Raw genomic sequence first — 22,837 nt, forward strand, 5'->3', positions numbered from 1 at the left:
TGTGTTTCCACTCTTTATGCTAAGCTAAGTTTACAGGTTACAATGTATGAGGTTGATTGTTCTTATGTAGTATGTATGATGCTTTGGCAATATTGTTATTACACATTCATGCCAATAAAGCTAATTTGAATTTAATTGAATTGGTTGCTGGCAGTAGCTTCATATTCAGTGAATAGATATGAGAGTGGTTTAAACTGACCACAGTAGTAGGTCTCAGTCTTTGGAAAATGTTGAACTTTAAAACTAGTAAACCTGAAACTGAAAAGATCAAATCTAGAACCAGCCACTGAAACTTGAGACGGAAAATGGACTTAAATTAAATAATGGAAAGAAAACTTTAAATTACCAAGACTTAGGGGAAAAAATCACATACTAGCCTACTACAAATGTGTCTTAGGCCAATGAAAGTGAAACCAAAAAACAAACAAAACTAATGCATTAATTCACATTAATTCATCGCACAACTCTTACCTATTGTGAGTTTATATTTGCTACAACATCTGTGACATAATTTCTCTAAAGTTCTACATGCAGTTGAAAAATCAAATAAAACATAATCTATAAGGAAAGTTTTCCCAGACACGCACAGCATGAGATGTAGACTTTTAACATCAAAAAACAACAGGAGAGAGACAAGAGTTTTATTTTCATTTGTTTGTGTTTATTGACGGAGTCATTTAGAGATATTTTCAGTCAACAACACCGGTGACATCCTTGGAAAATGTTGCATTGGCCCTGATGTACAAATCACATCTGTTGTCAAGTTATTAAATTTAAGTTTTCTAAAATTTAATGAAAAGTACATTTATACACTTTACATTTGTGTAAATATTTTTCATATATTGTGTGATATATCTCAGTTGAAACACAAGGCACTTGGACACCTTTTGAAATACTGATTAGGATAAGTCAATGTGCAAACAAGAATACAAGATAATTCAACAGAGATACTGGCCACATGCGGCCATTGTCAAACATTCGCCCTTCAATGATACATCAAGACAGTTTTTTAAACCATTGTTTTGCTTCTTTTTGTGTTCATTTTTTGTGTTTTACCATTCATATAAAGCAAATGTGTACTAATTGGCTTATACACACCTTTGTCTATTGTGTTCCTACTTGACTGCTGTCCTCAGTTTGCCTTGTCTAAAATGCAGGGCTGATCCTGTCTAGATCATTGTCTTGGAATGATTAATAAAGCAAAGAATTACCTAAGATTACCGGCAAGCAAAGGAGTTAACCTTAAACCTACATTCAGTTGCGTCAACACAGTTTTTCATCTTTCTTCTTGTGACTTTTAAAATCACATGGTCAAACACATTGCTCTGTGTGGATTATAATCTTTCATCACACATCGTAGTGTGGTAAATATCCTAAACTAATCTGAGTCAAGGTCTCTCTGAGCTAAAACAAACAACTGAGCAGCTAGCAGTGAAATGTAGATCACAAATGATTAATTGGCATTAGGGCTTAGGACGTTTCCGTTTTCCATTTTCCTCAAGGGGGCTGATTATTATGTAAATTAAGAAAATGAAGTAGGTAAAGGGGTCATCTCAGGAGCACCTGTTGCACATCACAACTAATGTACCAGATTAAATCCACAGAAACCATTTTTAAGTTTAAGTCAGACATTGAAGGGTTTGATTGTAAATTGCATTAAATCTATTTTGTGACCAGAGGGCCGTGTAAAATCTGTTTTAAAAATAACAATAGTATCTTCTCAAACACAAATATTTTGTAAACAGTTGTACTATAATAACAAAAAAAGTTGTCTTCATAGTTAGATCTCAATAGAGTCTACAATGCATATTTTTTTATGTTAAATTTAGTTACTGTGTATGGACTATATTTCTCATTGCTCCCCACAATCGTGCTTTTCCCCATATTTATGTGAGTAGAAAAATGGGTCTGTGGAGGCAGTCAGTGGGGGTTGTCAAACAAAAAAACTACAACATGGATAGTGCACCTGCTATTTTCATGACCTGGTTGAGAAAATATACAGGTGATTGTCCATTGTAAAATGTTTTTTGACCATAAAGTCAAGGTGTAGATGAGTGTGAGGAGGTGGGTGAATCAAGGAATATTAAAGGGCCAATTCACCCAAACTGCAAATCTTTTTCACTTTTGTGGTATCAAGCCATACCGATATATGTGATTTTGTGTCTCGAGGTAAATATTCAAAATATTGTCATTATACATTGTCATTTCTGTGGAAATCTCAGAAGAACTCCAAAGACAGTAGCAACCATGAATGTTGATACAAAATTAAATGGCAATCCATTCAATAGTAGTTCAGATATTTCAGTCTGTACCAAAGTGGTACAGGCACAGGCATCAATATCCCTAGCGTGGCTAGAAATTACATTTAAAAATCTCGAATAAAGAAACCTAGTAAAGCCTGTGGATCATCCAAAATAACAGGGACTTTGTGGAAAAACAAGATAAAGTTCAAACGTCCTTTTTAATAATGAGAATTAAAATGTCATAAAATGAATCTCCATAGCCAGATACGACTATAGGTGATTTAATTTATTTCTTTGTAATTTGGGTTAACTGACTTTTTAACTTTCACGACAGCTGAAACATAATGGTGCAAAAATGTCTTGTAAGCCAACACTCAAAGGTCTTGTTTAGGTTCTGTACACTCAACACAAAGGCTTCTGTACTTTTCAGTCTTTCTTCACTTGTGTCTCGGCTGGAATGACTGAAGTTGCTTTTTATGGCTCTGGAGGTGAGCCTTTCGTTGAACCCTCACATGCGCACACAGACACACACACACACACACACACACACACTCACACACTCATATTCATGCTTGTATGTCTATGTGAACACACACACAAAGACATACTTGTATGCAAACAGAGACACAGCAAAACCACAAACACACTCCCTGGTTCTATGCATCCGGGAGTGCACACCCTAGCTGACAATAGCTGGCTTGAGGAGAAGTGACCGTGGGGGAACAACCACCCAGGAAAAAGGGTCACTTCGCCTGGGACCTACCCCTGCAGACAGGTTCAACACTTCCCCCTCCTCTTCTTCTTCTTCCTCTTCCTCTTCCATGTCCTTCCCTGCCATTCGCCCCAGAGCTCCAAGTCCCAACATCGATGCAGCTGAAAGTCCAAAGTGTATCAGAGGGGAGTCCGAGAGGCTGAGCGGCCCCATGCTATTGCAGCCTCCTCCGCCCAAGGAGAAGAGTGGTGCCCCATGGTGGCCCAGGGCTCTGGCATGGCAGAAAGCAGAGAGAGGCAAAGAGGTCCCAAGGCCCCCAAGAAGAGCTGCAGCAGCCCCGGGGATGATGATATGGGCCCCGCCTACAGATGGCAGTTGAGCAGCGCTCTGGTGCCCATGGAGGCTTAGCCCTGACCCCTGTCTGCTCAGAGTGCCTTGCTCCTGGGTAACAAAGTGCCCGTGGGCTTTGATGTGTTTCCGTAGTGAGCTGGGATCTGTGTAGCGCTTCAGGCAGCCCGCCATCTTGCAGTAGTATGGCTTGTCAACGTAGTGGGTGCGGGTGTGTTTGAAACGATCACTTGAGTTGGAGTAACGTTTGCTGCAGCCTTCATAAGGGCAGATGTAGGGTTTTTCACCTAGAGGAGGAAAAAGAGCGAGACAAGGACAAAAGAAATGAGAATCACAGGAAGGGAGAAAGAATAAATTACTTGATTGCAGTATAATTGAAAACACAGCCAGAGAAGGCTGCTTTGAATAGGTTTCACTGCATGTGTAAAAGCCACAGAAAGCAATATTCCGTCATTTGTTGTGATAAAACAAGCTAAAGTTAATAGGCACAATTTTATCAGGCTTCCCGTATTATTCTACAGCTGGCCCGTTGAGAGAAATATATATTTGCACAAGGTGTGTACTGTGTAAAGGTAGTTCCATCGGTGTGGAAATAATCACCAGGATATTTCAGTTGTCTCACAATGAGTAGATCCTGTTCATGTTGCAATGAATGCCTTATTATCATTATGCCACTGCTGTTGAAATACAACTTCTGTTCTGTCAGTAACTACCTGGTGGCCTGGTCAGAAAAGATGACATACCATAAAAGAAAAAGGGAGTCTCCTTTTGGAGCCTTATGACCTTTTTGTATGCGTCAGACAACTGATAGTAAGCAGGTGCTGAACAAAAAAATTTGAATACACTTAATTTTTCAGTATAATCTTTGAAATTGGAGTAAGTAACTGATTCCTGAAGATTTATCATCTGTCACTGCTTTACATTCCTGAAGATTTATTATGTGTCACTGCTTTACAAGGACTTTAAAGTGGTACAATTTGGTATCACGCTTCCATAAAGTGAAAGATAAAAAAAGATGAAAAAGAGATAAAAGACAGAGAAACATTTTCTGGCCAAATTATTCTAGCAGAGGCGGACATGTCTTGAATTTTAGTTACTCCCTATTATGGGTCAGGCTCAAAAACATCTGAATCCTAGTCTGTGAAGATTCTCAGTCATCCAGGTCATATGGCCCTTTTCCACCACATGGAACCAGCTTGACTCGCCTCAACGCTACTATCCTTTTTTGGTTTTACATTGGGGAAAAGTTGTACCTGGTACTTTTTTTCATATCACCTCTGTCGAAGGAGCTGAGGTGAGAGAGAATCATCACTATTCACTGCATATTCATCCAGGCGTGTGCCAGCAACAGAATATTTTATGTACATGCTATTTCATCATTAAATCCACTTTTATAATATAATTATATAATTAGTCATTTAGCTGACGCTTTTATCCAAAGCTACTTACAATTGCTATATATATATATATATCAGAGGTTGCAAGCCTCTGGTGTGTCTTGCTCACGGACACATTGGCGGATGTCGTGATGGAAATCGAACCCCAATCTCCCACACTTGGGGAGACCATTTTCTTCAACTGTGTAGATTAATAATATCGGCAGTTTTACGGATCAAAAATTTGCGTAAACGTTTTCGGAGTTGGAATGTTCATTCAAGGCTGAGAGAGAACATAGAAACCTAGACTGTGTAAATGATGATGCATCCCTTTGCTCAGTGCCAGACGCCCGATGCTGCCCTAGGCGGCAGGTCTCTGGACCAGCTGTATGTGTTTTAGTACTTCTCTGTTTATTCTCTTTTGTTAAATAAATTCTTCAAAGACAACAGTTGGTTGTTACTCAATTCTTTGCTCAACCCCTCACCAGGAATATAATTTCCACGACAGTACCCAGAGATAGTACGTAGCTTGTCGTCATTGCAACACTACACACAACTGCCACGACGTAATGTTCAATGCGACACACAAACCAGTGATCCACACAGCTTTCTCTTTTATAAGTTAAAACGTTTCAACATTCCTCAGAATGTAAAGACAGATAAGCGGTATGAAAACCTTCCAGCTGTGTTTTCCTCTGCCGTTGTTGCTGCAGCGGTCTGTGTGACGGCGGGAGCAGAGGGCTCTGTGAGCGGGCGGCTGGCCTGATGCAGTGGCACAGGCTTCCCCCGCAGCCACTTGCGGAGCTCCTCAACTCCGAAAATATTCACATTGCACATTTTTGTTCCGCCATCACTTTTCCTAAAACTGTCAATATTCGAAATCTACACAGCTGATTTCTCACCTCAAAACTTCTCAGAAGTAAATTTAGTGATGAAATTCCATATGAAAACTGTCAAATATAAAACCTTCTGTTGCTGGCCTCTGTGTAGTGCAGCAATGATGATGCAGTGAATAGTGAATATTCTCTCTGACCAATCAGCAGTCTCGTGTTTTCACGTTACATTTTAGGATCGCCTTACCTCAACGGAGATGAGGTGATACGAAAAAAAAGCACCTGGAAGCAGCTACAGGTACAACGTCTCGGGTTATGTCTGTAACCCTTGTTCAATGAGGAGGGAACGAGACACTGCGGGGAACTCTATGGTGAAGCTCCTCGAGCGTCTGCCTCTGAAGTATGAATGAAACTAATCCAATCCTAATTGGTGTTGTGCCATGACGCATCATGTGACGGCAATAGGGAGCGCCCGGGGACCAACTCCAGATGTATATATCAGTGTCTAGTCAGTGGCACTGACTGGAGTACCTAACATGTTTTGGATGGTGGGGGAAACCGGAGCACCCAGAGGAAACCCATGCAGTCACAGGGAGAACATGCAAACTCCACACAGAAAGGCCGGGATGACCAGGGTTTGAACCCACAACCTTCTTGCTATGAGGCATCAAGGGGCGTGGCAAGATGACGCAGTGTCTCGTTCACTCCTCAGGGAACAAGGGTTACAGACGTAACCCGAGACGTTCACCTTTCGCAGGGAACTCAACACTGCGTCGTTGAAAACGACTCTATGGGGATCGAATACCCACTAGGCCACGCCCCGAAAGACCTGCCCAGGGTGAAACTAACCCCAGGGCCCAGTCAGGACGCGAGCACTTGTGTGCCAGGCGTACTAGGGAGGTGCAGACTATAAAACCTGATAAAGGTGTGCGGGGTAGCCCAACCAGCCGCCTCACAGATCTCACTGGAAGCGGACAGCTCGAGCATCGGGTGGTCGCCGCGGGCAGAGGAAGCCGCAGAGCAGGCCTCTGAATCCTGAGCGGGCGCCACAGAATCCTGAGCGGGCGCCACAGAATCCTCGGACGATGAACGAGGAAGTGCCTCAGCAGCCTCGTTCACATCCGCGAGATCCCTTTACTCACACTGAGTGTACAGCTGTTTCACACTCGCCATTCAAAAAAGTCTCACGACAGACAGCTCACCAGAGAAGAGGACAGTTTCACAGAGAGCGCTTGCTGAAGAGCGAAAAGCTGTTGTATGTGTGTGCCAGCGTCCTTTTATGCTTCCGGGTATGCCATCACATGATGTGCCACAGCACGACACCAATTAGGATTGGATTAGTTTCATTCATACTTCAGAGGTAGGCGCTCGAGGAGCTTCCCCATAGAGTCGTTTTCAACAACGCAGTGTTGAGTTCCCTGCGAAAGGGAAAATTTCTACAATGAAAAACCAAACATAGGCGAGTCGAGCCAAAGGGCCTCCGCTCAGACTAGCTTGGTTTGAGGGCGTGCCTGACCCCGCCAGCCGCTTGGCAAGCTTTATGATGCGTTTTCATTGTGACGTCACAAGTAAAGGAAGTGATGGTTCAGAGCAGAGCTTTCTATGGGAGATGGGAACTCCCTTTGGACTGGACTCTGGGCTTTTTCACTTTGCAAACCTGTTTACAAAAAAGAGATATAACTCAATAAAGGCGAGGTGAAAAGCCAAAAAGCATAATACCACCTTTAACATTTGCAAAGCTGAGGCTCATGAAATGTCATTAGCTTTGTAGATATGAACCAAATATATTGGACAAACCTGATGATGGCTGTTGATGAAAAGGTCATGGGATCATAGTCCTCTTAGGACCCTGAATGTTTGTAAGTATGTATGTATTTTTGTAAGTTTATATTTCTTTCATTAAATGTCACCAACTGTATCTGCTCTGACTTAAGTGTCTGCATTTGGGCCCATCCCTTTGTCTAAGATTGACATCCTGTAACCAGAGCTGTCAAGATATTTCAGGCTGGACCAAAGTGGTGGACTGACTGACCAACAGACAAACAGACTGACCAACATTGCCAACCCTAGAACCATGCTAATTGCATGGCTAACAAGCAGTTGTAGGGAATTTTAGTGTCTTGTTACGTCAGGAAAACAGGTATAAAGGGATTTTGGGCTCAAACGCAGGACAGAACAAATACAGTTTCCAAACAAAAGGTAAACAAGTTTTCTCAGTGTGGAGGCAGGCCAGGGTCCAAAACAGAAGTACAATCCAAACAAAAGATAGTCCTAAATCCATAATCCAAAAGACATCCAAAAACACAGGTAGGAAACAGAAGACTGGTACAGTCACAGACTTAAAGGGGCCATGTGTGGTTTTCAATGGCCTCTAGGGTTAAGGTTTCAGATTGCAGCCACTGCGTTTCTTTGGTGGAGTGTGTCTTACACTAGAGAGGCTCAGCAATGTCAGCATGGCTATTGGCTGATAATGAAAACGGTTAGTGACCTGAGACTGTTGCCAAAACAAATCTGGTGAAAATCCAATTCCATGACAAATACCATGATTTGGAGCTAACAACAACACAGCAAGTAATGTAACTAAAGTTAGCTATGTTGTGGGTTAGCAAACTGTCGTCACAGATGCTGCTGCGAACATGCAGAGAGGACGAGACGGCCCCAGAGCCAAACACACCAGCTCCAGACAGTGATACTCACAACTCTCCTGCTACTATAGCTAACGTCACAACAGCAGTAACCTATATCTTAGCAAACTAGAAAGTAAGGTGAATGTCTTTGGGTAAGTCGTTGAAACGTTAGCTGACACACAAATCATGGCTGGAATGAATAGAATAGAATAGTGTTGTGTGGTGAGGCGTGGGCCACTTTGTTTGTTTCCTCTTTACAGAGCCAGAGCTGTGTACAAACACAGTGCACACAGAATGGACAGCTAAAAGGACCGTGAGAAGATATTTGCTGAGTTTGACACAAATATGTGATTTGGATTATTATCGCTCACCCTACCTTTAAAAAATGACAGGACAAAAACATAATCAAAAATATAGAGCGAGAGAACACAGAGACAGGAAGTGATTTAAACAGACACAAGAGGAAGGGTTTAACAGAATAAAACAGGAAGCAACACTAAACCTTTTTGTCTTTACACTTGTTAAAGCACTTTGTAACTTGTTTTTGAAAAGTGCTCTACAAATAAAGATTATTATTATTATTATTATTATAAACCCAAAACCATGGCAAGTAAGATCCATTGTTCTTAGAGTGTCACCAAACCTGGAGCTAAAAGTCAATATAGTCAGTATATTGGTTTTGACCATTCTTTTAAAATTATTATTAATTAAAATTTGTCCCCAGGAACAATAATAAACATCCTTTAAAAATGCATGGTTGCATTTTCTTTCATTGTGAACTCACCTGTGTGTGAGCGGGTGTGTATCTTCAGGTTCTCCAGACGTGAAAAGCTCTTGTTACAGGTGGGACAATGGTGTGGCTTCTCATTGGTATGCGTGCGGATATGAATCAGCATTTTATACCTATTAAACATCAAACAAATTCTTTATAGAATACACACACACATACATTACTTTTCAAATGTTAAGTATCTTTTCTGAGGATGTGGCTGCTGATATTAAAGTATCGTAGAACCAGTTGTGTTCTACAAGCCTACGGACAAGCCTGCCGGAATGGTGACATTGTATCTACAAGGTCATGATCCAGTCTAACAACCTGCCTACCTCAAAGCCGTAGCCTTATTTAACACTCATTTCTTTTCTCTCTGTCATACTTGCTGCACAACAATTGCCCTCAAGATAAAATTGTGCATACTTTTTTATTTATTATTTACAGTGACCCAACAATTCCCACCACGAGCAAGCACTGGGCAATAATGGCCTTTTTAAAGGCAGAAACCTCAAGCAGAACCTAGACTCAGGATTGGTGACCAATTGCCTCGAAATAAAATTAATAGGGGGGAGAGAGAGAGCAGGACGAAAGATGTAAATGTACAGCGCCTTTCTAGTCTTTTCGACCACTCAAAGCGCTTTTACACTACATCTGCATTCACCAGTCATACACATTCATACACTGAGCCTAAGTGCTCAAACGGAAACTAACATTCACACTCACTCATACACTGGCGGAATAGCCACCAGGGGCAATTCGGGGTTCAGTATCTTGCCCAAGGACACTTCGACACGCAACCAGGGGGAGCCAGGGATTGAACCGCCGACCTTCTGATTAACGGCCAACCCGCTCTAAACTCTCCCGCAGCATGTGTTACACATGGCATGCAGCCTGGCATAATTTACATCGAATGACTATAACGCAGAGACCTTACATTATAATACAACAGGTGTGTATTTAAAACACACCTGGTGAAGCATATAGGAATAGCATGCTTGTTAAGACTCTAGGAGTGGTTTCAACTTGTTTTTGTTGGTTTAGTTTGCAGCATTGTTATGCAAATATGTTTCAGTTGGTGTTCCTCTTCGCTGATTGAATTTCCTGTCTTCAGCAAATGTCCTAATGATTTGGATTTTAAACCTGTCACATACCCCAGCTATTGTGGCTGCAGTTTGGTCATTTTATGCTAAAACTCTCTAATAAAAATAGTGACTGTTGAATCCCCATTAATGTTGATACATACGGATAATTTGAATTAAGTTGTGTATATTTATGTGAGTATACAGGTCGGTATATGTATGTTTGTATTTATGAGTTTAAACTTGTAAGTGCTGTATAAATAAAATCTATTATTATTATTATTATTATTATTATTATAGTTGGTGTTGTTGTTGTTACGAGTTATTTCCAGACAGAATTTGGAGTTCTGCTGGTGGACATATTGTCTTGTTCATGACATTTTGTAAACTATAATATAAATCAGTTTATCAAAAAACTAATCCACCAAATTTAATTGACAAAAATCATTAGCTGCTTATAACTGTGATTCACAGAAGTTTTGCTCAACATTTTCTTAACAAGACTGAAGCTTAACAAATAACTTCAAATAAAACATAACACATTTAAGTGAGAACATTATGAATATACAGTACCTGGCATTGAAGCCCCTTCCGTTACGAGCACAGCCCTCCCATTGGCAGCAGTACCCAGAATCCTTTTCAGGTTTGACGTGGAAGTCGTTGATGTGATCTACCAGGTCCTGCAGCGAGTCAAACAGCAGGTGGCACTGGAGGATAGAGAAGGAGAGAGAGATTATACAGTGACTGAAGTCAGTCGATAACATGGTGATCAACAATACTGCAAACATAATTTTTTCATTTAATAGTTACAACAGTTTACATCATACATGTTTTATGTAATTTCAAATTAATAATACCACGTTTTATTAGTAAAAAGAAGTAGGTCAGAAGTATTTTGACCTGAATGGATTTTCCTCTATCCATTAAAACCTCAACACCATTTTTACTCATGTGAAAACACTTTAAATTAAGACCTACAGTAAGTTGTTTTGTCATAGTTGGAACGTATTCTAACTTTTCTTACAGTATGTCTAATTATTTGCTACTTGAGCTTTTACACTGTGAAGCACCTTGTAAAAGTGAATCATATAAAATTTCAGAATATACTGGAAAATCACAATTTTATATAACAACAATCTACTTTTCCACATTTCAGCACCAATTTTTCATATTCTACAGTAAACTTGTTGTCTTGATTCATTATATTTTTTTCTCAGCACCACCTAGTGGTCAGGGTAATAGTTGCCGTCTTTTTCAAGCAGCCCTCTATGATATTCTTACAGTATGAAGTGCATATGGTCCTTATTTATTAATTATTGTTATTGATTGATAAGGGCTGGATGCTCAACTGAGACTTTTTTGTGTATTTTGTATGAAATCATTGTAAAGCAAACCTGATGAAGCTTGTGGCAAAATGCATAGTTTGCACAACTGATGTAATTTATCATCAATTGAAAAGAATACTGACACAAGCCCCTCAGTGTATGCTGACTTATTTGTATTTTTGGTTTCATAATTATATTTACCTTCCTCCAACGACAGGCCAGCTGACCGTCCAATGAGGGCTCTGGTGAAACGTGCTTCTCTCTGTTCTGACCTATGAACATGGAGGAGGGAAAGCTGTACGCCCTCGGTGGGCTTCCAATCGGCAGATAAAACGGATAACCCTGTGGTGAAGCTCCGCCCTCCACACCTCGATGACGAGCTGGTTCCTGGAAGAGGAAGGTCATGTCAACCATGTTGCTGTGTTGACATCATTCACGATGCCATTATGAGAAGTGGAAAACCTGTGATTATCAACATCCGACTTGGGATTCAGAGGGGATATCTGACAACGTGGCTAAAAAGCCATCATTGCTGGCAGATAGATCCAAATAAAATCCAATATTATCCAATACTAATAAAATCTATTCAGTTTATTTACTAGGAACAATAATGTTTAGGCTTTTATTTTATAATTTTGCTTAAATATTTGGGGGACATTTTTGTCCAATTCACCCTGCAATAACAGGAAATATATCTGGTAGCACTACCGTTCTTCTCCAGTGGAGACTGACTTGACATTGATCTTTTGTCTCTGGGAAATTTTCCTTTACTGTTTTCTTTCTCTGGCTATTGGCTATCATCTACTGTATAGTATAGTAATAAGTAAAATGTTTAAACAAATTAGCTTTAAACTGGTATTAAAATATTTTAGTTTTAGAAATTACTGGACTTTGGAAGATGTACAGCAAAATAAAAAGTTTGATTTATCTTATTAGAGATACAGGGTTGTTGTACCTTCCTTTGTTTGTCAAAAGTCAGACAGTATTCATAACTTATGCCCCTGATACTGGTTATACAATACTGGATGAAAGAAAAAGATCATTTCATGTTTACATTTTGTGTCACTAAGTTATAATAAAACTGTAGCATATCCATCACTGGCAGAGAAGAACACATTTTAAAGTGATGTTTATTTCATTGGCTGTTAGTGGGAAAATGTCAGGATAACATTGGGATTGCAGTCAAATTAAATGACAATCCACCTTGAGATGTGAGATAACAACTAGGTCTAGTATTGAACTCTTGGTAACCACCTTTGACCTTACTAAAAAGAAGGAGGCTTTATTACTAGTAATTTGAGAAGTTGATAAAAAAAAAAAGAATACCACTATATTTATTTAACAACTTGTTCTTTAGGGATAAAGAAATCAATGTGTTTTTAAAAGGTGGTTTGAGGTTCTGGATGTTTAAAATTGGAAGGCAAACTCACAAGTGAATTATTATGGACAAGAAGCTTCTGCTAACAGTTTCAAAGACATCTTTGAAGTTTGTGTGGAGGGCATAATGAGTGTTCCTAACTTTCCATGTTAAAAACTTTATTTGGTACTTTCTGAGATAAAAGATGAACCTGGTCCAAGAGGTGAAATTTGATGCTCTAACAAAGAAGCTGTGTGTTTCATGTTTTACCACTCAAGCATGGCTAGAATTTCATTTAGACGGAATCACTGGACAATTGTGTGCTGTGTGCAGACAATGCACCAACAAATTAGATTCCCTCCCAGGATCCCAATTCAATTCAATTCAATCTTGTTGGAGAAGAGTGAAGCACATTCAGCCACAATAATGTTGCTGTCTGGATTTTTCTGAGAAGACTGGACAGGATTAACTGCTGACATGAAGATACACACACACACACTCAAGTGTACCTTTGTGAAACAGAAGAGTTACATTTTTATGACCAAATTTAAAGCAGCTATAATCTTATTTTTAATAGCAATGTTTAAAATGACAACGTGAGAAGACTGGTATGGAGAGCTGGCTCAGTGGTGGGATCAGAGCTGGACTCTCTGGTGACAGTGGCAGAAAGAAGGACCCTGGACAAACTGCTGTCCATACTGGACAACGCCCACCACCCTCTGCACAACACCTTCATCGGACAGAGGAGTGTGTTCAGTAGCAGACTGCTGTCCCAGCCCAGCTCCACCAACAGACTTAAAAACTCTTTCGTCCCCCTGGCCATCAGACCGTACAACAGCTCCTAGTCATGGCAGTGAGGACAATAGACAAAAGAACAATTTCTACCTCCAGCTGTACTCTTTCCTTCCATTTGCACTCCATCTATCTATCTATCTATCTATGTGAAAACAAAGAGACAGTGCGAAAGGTGTTGCTTGTAGTGATGAACCTATAATTATCACCTGAATCTGCAGCTCCCATTCATTGTTTAGCCTTCCAGTCATTTTCGGCCACCACGTGCAGCTGTTTCCAGTAAAAAAGCTCTAAAAATGCACTATACACTACCTGAAGCTGTGAATAGGACAGTGGTGACAGTGTAGATGATTAGCTTATGTAATGTTAACAATTAGCTTAAGAGGTGTTGGTAGCCAGATTTTGTTCCCTTAGGACAGAGCCAGGCTAGCTGTTTTCCCCTATTCCCTGTTTCCAGTCTTTATGTTAAGCTAGGCTAAGCTGGTTGTAGCCTTATATTTACAGTACAAACATGAAAGTGGTATCAATCATGTGACTCCAACATGCCAAACTATCCTTTAATGGAGCTTATCATATGCAACCAGTGTGTGTTGCTCTGTGTTTTTTAATAGTAGTACTTGTATTGTTTTTGTATTATTGTCTTTTGGGTATTATTGTCACTATCTATAAATAAAGATTAATATTATTATTAAAGCATTTTGTAACTTGTTTTTGAAAAGTGCTCTACAAATAACGATTATTATTATTATTACCAGATATGGAGGTGGTAAGGCTGTAAAAATTCACTTTAAAATGACAAAAGCAACTGCTGTGACTATCACTATCGGATCTGAGGGTAAGACTCACCCGTGAGAAGAGATGTGGCTGAGGGCTTCTGCTGCTGTGAGGGGACTCCAGGGGTGAGGAGGGGGAGAAGGAGGAGGGTGAGGAAGGAGACGGGGAGAGAGAGGAGGCATGGCGGGAGGAGGGTGACAAGCTGAGGTCCATGGCTGGAGGACTGAAGCAGGACCCTGGTCGTTCTTGAGAGGAAGACTGGGAATCTGGAGATTAGAGATTAAAATGGTGGTGATGGCGCAATGGATAAGACTATGCCTTTGGTGTGAGAGACCCGAGTTCAACTCCCCACTGTGACCCATCCACCATTGTGTCCCTGTTATTGTTTCATAGCGTTGGTATTTGACATCCTGAGATGAGTACGTGTTGAATATTTTAAATAAAGTTTAGGAAAAAAGCACACACACACAAACCAAAACGATGGAGGCAAAGTTAAGAGAAAATCTGACACAGACTTTATTAAACCCTATCTCGCAGGCTCTTTAATTAGAATAATTTATATTTTTATTCATACAAGTGTGTTAGCTTGACTTGTTATATGAAGGCATCAGTCATTCAAATAAACAATAAAAAAATCCCCATTGTCACCTGAGGTACCTTAAAGCTGCATAACTTGATTTTTGGCCACTAGGTGTCAGCAGAATTCCACAATTAATGATACATGGCTCTGCACATATTACTTACTGCAGAGAGCCAAATAAAACCACAATTTCCAGGTATTTTTCCAGGAGTAAGAAAACCTAACAAGTTATGATAATGTAGCCTACTGTAAGTATGCCCTCTGTTGTTCTGGTAAATTTACTTGGAAGCAAACAGGCATTATTAAACAGCAAGAAAATACACAGAGTAGACAATAACACCCTTTTTACATTCTGCACATTGTTGAGCACTTGGGCTGTGAAGTATGAAGTTATACAGTCTATTCAGACTGTCACAGAGGCCATGTTGTGGTTATGTTTTGGGTCACTTCATGTCAGTGTCACGCTCTTCTTGTTATGACCCACATTTACAAATCTGTGGACAATGTATGTCTATTGGAGAACAGAAGATAGCTATCATTCATTGGATTTACAATATTGAGTTACTTGGAAAGTGAGAACACAGAATCTACTTATATACTATTGCATTATCACTTTAATAAACCTAATCACTGCAACATGGCATGAGCAAAATCATGTTGTGGGTATTAGAGAGTGTAGAGAAATGATGAGAGACTGTCGATATGTTTGTTGTTAAGAACACTGTATGTTGTGCTTCAGTTTTCCTGGTTAACTCCTACCTGGGGACGAAGGTGGAGAGGGAAAGGTTGTGTATAGCAGGCGTGGTCGTGTGGCACTCAGAGAGGTGCATACAGAGGAAGGATAAGGCCTCTTTCCTAATCTCATCGGACCATCTGTCCTTCCTGAGGGAAGCTTCAGGTCCAGCGGCTCGTCCACTGCCAGCATGGCTGCTGGTAACTCCTGCCTACCTGTAGGAGAAAAAATCAGCATGCATTCAAGTGGTCTTAAATACAGTAACTATAAATATCCATTTTCAAAAGGTTCAGTGTATGAAAAATGAAACTCTCTCTACAGGCTCTACAAAATATTTTGACATGTCACAATATAAACAGCACAGTTATAAATAATAAAATTCCGTCTTGGCTTATTGAGACACTTGAATAGAACAGAGCCATTGTTAATGTTATTAATAACACCTGTGTTTTTCAAATCAAACATGGCCACTGTATAAAAGGCCTATCATGTATCAAATGATCAATCAATAGGAGTGAGGAATGTAAACATTTTACATTCACAATCTAACACAAACTCTTAAGTGTGTTTACTATAGAAATATGTTAAAATTAATTTTCCTTATACAATATTACTTTCTCAATTTAACATAATTGAAATTAAATGCCAGTTTAACTCCTGACATTTCCTGTCCTGGTCCATGTATTCTAAGACCTTTCAGTCAATTTGAGAATGATAGCAGGGTCCAGTCCTGTGTTGTATATTTTAGTTGTTGCTCAGTTCCTGAGGGACAAACCTCTAAGAGGCATTATAATGTGGGTTTGTTATTGTGATCCTCTACATTTCTGTGGTTGGGCTTCACTGAGGGTGGAGCTTAACAAGATCTTGCAGTAGTTTTCCAACTTTAGTGGTATGATACTCTGTGTGAAGCATGAAACAAAAAGCCACCCCAGTCTACGACTCAACTCGTAAGTTCTTGTTAGATGGAAAGACTCAAGACCCAGATATCTGCTTCAAAGGAAAATAATTTCACAGGAGGAAACCAACTATGCAGTGAAGTGGACCAAACCTGCAAACAAATCCTTGACAGCTGCTGTGAAAGTTGACACAACACAGCACTTCGATTTTCAGAAACACTCTGCTTCTCACTCATTATGTTACACAACATTCATGCCACAGAGCAGCCTGGCTCATCCTCAGTCATCTGTTTGTTTTAAGATCATCTCTGCAACTCTAATACCTGCTCAGTTTACCATCACTCACGAGCTGTAATTTTGTGAAAATTTCAGCTTGTCAAGTCAAATCGATCAAGTATCAAGAAATTAGGAGTGCAGAAATGTCAAAAGGTATATGTTTGAAGTCATTTAGAAGACAGGGGTGCAATTGCGTAGTTTGTCCACCACCATCAATTGTGTTGAAATTGGTTTTACTTTATCATTGTTGTTGGGGGGTTTTAAATCCAAACTTGCGGAGAAGTATTAAAGTTGTAACCCTCCCACTGACCACAAACTGGGTTTCAACATTTGTGGATAGTGACAAAATACAGAAACAAGCATATAACCTTGTTATTACCCCAATTATGGAAATATTGCAGATTTTAAATGTTAAATGGGCTATGAATGAACAAAGGTCTATTCCTTTTGTTTGCCATAAACATTTTTACAGATGATTGTTTATTAGTTATTCGCATAAAATCATATCAATACTAATCATCAATTCTGGCCAATATTTTAGTACTGGCAAAGCACTGAGACAGTTCTCACCAGTACAAGTGTAAGATGTTGGGTTTTGTTTTCCCTAGACTTAAACAAACACGTTTCGTTGCCTTGACCAGATCTTAACATGACAAGAGCTTAACCATATGGGTGGTAGAGCAGAAAATGCTCGTGAATCATTTTTGGAACAGTTATATATGGGTCGTTTTGGGAGTTGCTGACAAACCACCCTTCTTCTTGTTGACAGCAGGTATGAGGGCTACTTCATACTGTATACTATACTCTGGATGAGAAGCTGTAAGGCTAAGACAAATTTAAAAATTGGCTGACATTTTGGCAAAAACACTTATTCTCTGTCTTGTCAAGAGTTAGGAACATGAAAAGATTAATAATGTGAGGTTGCTATATCAACCAACAAAGACTCCAGGAAGTTAAGGCGCCTGGCTGTTGTTCGCCAAGAAAATGTTACAACTTGTCACTTCCTGTAAATCACAAAATGTAATTTTAAAATGTATTTCTTTGTATGCATATTAAACAAACAAAATATGCTGTGTTGATGTCTATGCTTTATTGGTGTTTATAGGTTTATTTCTAAAGTTTGGACAAAGCTAGGCTACAAGTTTTCAGTCTTTAGGCTAAAAAGCTAAGCTAATCACCTCCTGGCTCTAGCTCCATACCTAACAGAACATGTTGGTGTGGTATTGATTTTCTTTCTTCTCAACTCTCAGAAAGAAAACTAAATTTCAAAACTTTACACCCACAACACCAAAATATTTTCAGATACCTGTTCTTATAGCCAATTATTATATATTTAGCCAGTATTGGTAACCAGTGGAACTCGGCGCCAGACGTTGGTTGCAAGTAGATTTGTGACACAACTGCAAAACCTTCATTGAGTGTCTCGCTATATGTCTCTTTAATGATAGCTGGCAGTAAGAGCATTCTTAATTTACTTTCACTGGCTGGATTTCCAAACACAGTCTGGGATTCAAACTGGCAACTTTCCAGCTACATGTACACCTCTTTAACTTCTAAAGTTGCTGTCACCACAGATTCTTCAACAATCACCAACAGGATCCCCGACATAATATGAGGCAGAGGCTAAACCACAATGAAGTCAGTGTTTAGGTCCTTCTGCTGGGCCTGCCAGCTACCTCACCACACTGGTTTCACATTCCACAGCAACCTCGCTAACTTCTCTGTCACACACACACACACACACACTGCTATTTGGAGGTATTGTGACGGCAGGCCCATATGTATCTAGGCACGCAGGCAGACTGAAGTCACATCAGGCATGCGCAAAACTCATAACCACACATGAGCCCAGCAGCTCCTCCCCCTCTTTTCCCTCAATGACCTGGCTTTGGGCAACATGCCCAGACCCTCTTATGGATCCCTTACTGCCAAGCAAAACACATACTTTGGCTATTCACACGCTTGCACATAAACATATGTACTTGTGCACACATACCTATCCCTAACCCTGAACCTAATTCTAATTCTTCTTAACCTTAAGACCATCTCTTCACCTTCAAACAGTTGTGGGGGTTGCATAGATAGCAATTCAACCCCCTTTACACACACACACACACACACACACACACACACACACACACACACATACACACACAGCGTATGCAGTGTGTGCATGAGGATTTATAAGCACATATTCTGAGGACTGCAGCTTTTTAGCGGACTTACAGTACACACTTATGGATGCAAATAAACATCAATTCACATTTAAGTAAACAACATAAGCAGAAACTAAACACTTTGCACACAGTTGTATGTAAAAGAATTCACACATTCAACACACGGCGTTGCTGATGCCTCCAACGTCTTCACGGAAAGCAGCAATGCAAATGCCTATATTCAGTCGCATCTGAAGTCTGTGCACTAGAGCCCTTTAGTGCACACAGCATATACATGCATATATACCTACAACATGCAAATACACACAAAATCTCTCTTGAAACTGAAACTATGAAACTAAATATTCTTTCACACAATTATATGTAAAATTGTACAGACACACACACACAGAAAGAATAACCCCCTTGGTTATAACATACACTAACACACACAAGAAAGTTGTCCCCCTCTCACAGGAAACCTTTGCTTCCATGACGCCCTGATCTGGCCTCTCCCTCTCTGTTTTTTTTATTTTTTTTACTCCTCTCTCTCTACTTCCCTCCCTCTCACTCCTTCCTGTGGTTTTCCTCTCCCAGTCCTCCAGCAGAGCATACCTCTCCTGTTCTCCTCCCCTCTCCTCAGCCCTCTGCACCTCCCACTCCCTTTTCTTCTCTCCCATTTTTCATTCTGCAGAGCGTTTTTGAACTTTATTTTTCTTCAATTTCATTTCGCTTAAATGGTGGGGGTAAAATTGAGAACACAGAATCTCAAGTTTCTCTTAAAAGTTGGTATTTTGGGGGGGGTTTAAATAAGAGGAATAGATTTCAGAGGGTGGGAGGAGTGACAGAAGACAGTTCATCACTCCAGGAACGATGACAGTTCTTGTTTTTTTAGGGGTTACATCCTTTGATCTTTCCATCCTGCATCCTTATAAGGTATTACGCAATGCTGCCGAAACAGAGAGGATGACAGGAGGCTTTGTTTTTGTGACTTGGAGGCATACAGAGACAGGAGGAGTGAGACTGACTGTAAAGGCTGAGGTGTATTCATGGCTGGAATTGGCTGAAATTGGACACCTGTTTGAACAGCAAATAGCAGGGAACATTTCAATGGATCCAAACAAAAAGACAGAGTCGTTTGTGTTGAGGAGAAAAAGGGATTCTAAAGACACTGAGACGCGGTGAGAAGCATGTAGAAAACATGAGAGGGTTCCTCTTACCACACAGACTGTGGTGAGATGGAGACAACAAACCAACATACTGTTTTCTTGGAGTAAAGTTTTTTTAAAGAAGGAAGATAAACAAGACCTCTGTTTTTTGTACTGACATCCAAGTAATTTTCACATTACACAATATGTTTTTGAGTGTTTCAGGGGACCAAGCCTACATAGATAATCCAAAATGATAATGAGCATATCACATTTCAAACTCAAGTCACAAAAACAAAACCACCACCACTGCAGTGAGGTTGTTTCTGCCGCCACGGCAGTGAAAGGAAATTTACTGTCAGTGTTCACAGCTTGTGAATGTGTTGAACCACTGTTTTATATTATGTCAGCTCTGATTCACAGCATGTTCTCAGTGCTAGCATTCAGGAGAGTGAATTTCTCTATGGACAAGAAAAGTGGCAATATATGGGAAGACAGAGTGAGCAGGCGGTGAAAATGGCAAATAGGAAAACTGAGAGAGAAGAAAGCAGGGAGGGAGGGAAAGACAGAAACTGTGGGAGTCAAAAGTGGGCTCCCACCCTTTCCTCTCCTCACACTTTTCCCATTATTCTGTCTTTATTATCCTCTCTCTCTCTCTCTCTCGTGTCTCGTGTCTAAGTGATGCAACTCTGCAGAGCAAGTCTGCAATAGCCACCAGTAGAGCCTGCAGTGTCTCTCGCACTGACACTGGCGTCTTTACCATTTAGGAGGGGAGTGGTGGTGGCTGTCAGGGGAGGAGGAGTGGGGGAGTCATCTCTCAAGACAGGGATTATTTACTTCTTCCCTTACAAAAATGCTCTTTCTGTAGACTTTCTGTAAATCTCAAAACTTGTTTTTGAATCATTATAAGACATTTTAGAAGTTGTCTTATCAGACAATTCTAGATTTTTCTAAAGTAAAGACACAGCTCGGTTGCTCACTACGTGCATTGGTTTTATCAAAACTGCAGAGCTTTGTTTGTAGCAGCAACTTTAGGACTCAAAATGCTCCAAATGTAAGAAAGGACACCAGATTTTCTTATTCTACTTACCAGAGAAAGTTTTTTTTTCCCTAAACTTACATAAGTCAGAAAGAACAGTGGTTGGAGTTGAGGAGAAAAAGGATTCCGAGGACATTAAGATGGGTTAAGAGGCATGTAGCAGCAGCCGTTCCTATCAGGGTCGGTGGTCTTCTAGTGTGTCAAGCAGGCTACAACAACTTTCACTTAAGTCTAAGTCTAATCTACAGAAAAAGGGAAAAAAAACATTAATTGTAATGTAACTTGCACTTATGGGACCTTCTTGGCGAGTTACTTAATCTTTGTGTCTCATGACATGGAATAAAGCACAACATTTTCCTCTGAAATGTTTGAACACTAAACATATGGTTTTGATGTTATTCTGAATATTTTGTTTTTCTAATGACAGAAGCAAACAGCCAGATTGCAGAGCATGTTGCATTCTCAGTAAGAGGCAGAGCTCCATTTTAATGAACTGTAAAATTCTACACTGTCGTATTTACTCTCCACACTTACAGAGTGAAACAAGTTCAGTCACAATCGCTGGATTGTCAGAAGATATTCTGGAAAATGCAGAAAATCAAACTAGAGTGCATTAGGCAGGTTTACAGGAATTGATTATTTACAATGCCTGTAAAGGTAACGGTTGTATTAACTGAGTATATAAAACTATACATTTTTTAAATTTGTTATAGAGTTAAATCTTAGACAAACAGTAGACAGAAGGCCTATATTTTACATCAGATGGGAAGGAGCTTAGTTGGGGTCGGTGGAGTGATGCAGCAGGGCTGTAATTAAGAATAAACCCACCTCATCCCACTTTATCCCTTTGTAGCTCAAAGATGAACTCAACCATGTATAGTCATGATATACAAACTGATACCATTTTGGAGCAAGTTTGTCTATCTTACTCTCTGACTCGTGGTGGTGACTGCTTCCTTTGAGGAGGACAGACTTAGGAGTTGGGGAACAAAAAAGAGCCACAGGGAGAGTGAAGATTGGACTTAAATATGTACTAATACTAGTTTTATTCATGGCATAGGCATAGAAGTCCATAGGGTCTGTTTTAAAATATAAATCATTATAGCTCTGAAAGTATATTTATCACTGCCAGGTGTACTGGCAGGGATAACATGGTGTACTTCATGTGAGTGTGTGTGTGTGTGCGTGTTATCTGTCCACAGTTAATCTCACATATTACTGAACAAATCAGCCTAATATTTTTGTGCACATTTATGACTGTATGCTCCAGGTTCTCTCGTGGTTGAGTGATTTACAAGTTTTTGAAAAAACTGTTTTATACACTAAGCCTTTCATAAAGCTCAGACTACGATATGCGTGACAACATAGCAAAAAGCAGTCGGCTAGGCTAAAAACAAGGCTTAACTAGTCAGTCTCAGGCCACATTTTGTCCTTTGTTTTGACCATTACACTATTCTTTACTACTATAAGACTATAATATACAAAAACACTTCATTAAAAACATTGCACACATCTATATATAAAAGTATACTATACAAAAATACTTTCTCCCCTTCATTCCACTACCCACATGCCTGCCAGATACACCTGGCAGAGATCTCTTCTAGTTATAGTTGAATTCAAACTCTCTATCATATCATCACTACAAACAGGGAGTTTGGGAGGAACATCACAGTGATCTAAAAAGAAAAAAACACCTCTGGTAATGGGATGTACAGAAGGACAGGAAGCAGGGGGTGATGCAATATGCAAAGATGGCATGCCTCTATTT

General features: G+C 40.0%; 1 protein-coding gene across 1 annotated transcript in view; it reads right to left on the bottom strand.

Annotated features, from left to right (window-relative positions):
• Positions 1–639: 639 nt before the first annotated feature.
• Positions 640–22,837, bottom strand: part of LOC119898652 (zinc finger protein GLIS2-like) — a 29,571-nt gene continuing 7,373 nt past the window's right edge. Inside the window, exons 2-7 of the mRNA XM_038712826.1 lie at positions 15,578–15,766; positions 14,311–14,504; positions 11,517–11,702; positions 10,564–10,697; positions 8,924–9,042; positions 640–3,590 (exon numbers count right to left, since the gene is read on the bottom strand). Of these exons, the coding sequence (XP_038568754.1) occupies positions 2,923–3,590; positions 8,924–9,042; positions 10,564–10,697; positions 11,517–11,702; positions 14,311–14,504; positions 15,578–15,743 (1,467 nt within the window). The 5' untranslated portion in view covers positions 15,744–15,766 and the 3' untranslated portion in view covers positions 640–2,922. The remainder of the gene's footprint in view (positions 3,591–8,923; positions 9,043–10,563; positions 10,698–11,516; positions 11,703–14,310; positions 14,505–15,577; positions 15,767–22,837) is intronic.

This window comes from Micropterus salmoides, unplaced genomic scaffold, assembly GCF_014851395.1.
Source record: "Micropterus salmoides isolate LMB-PRFRI ecotype aquatic unplaced genomic scaffold, ASM1485139v1 Ms_hic_scaffold_12, whole genome shotgun sequence".
Classification (NCBI taxonomy): domain Eukaryota; kingdom Metazoa; phylum Chordata; class Actinopteri; order Centrarchiformes; family Centrarchidae; genus Micropterus; species Micropterus salmoides.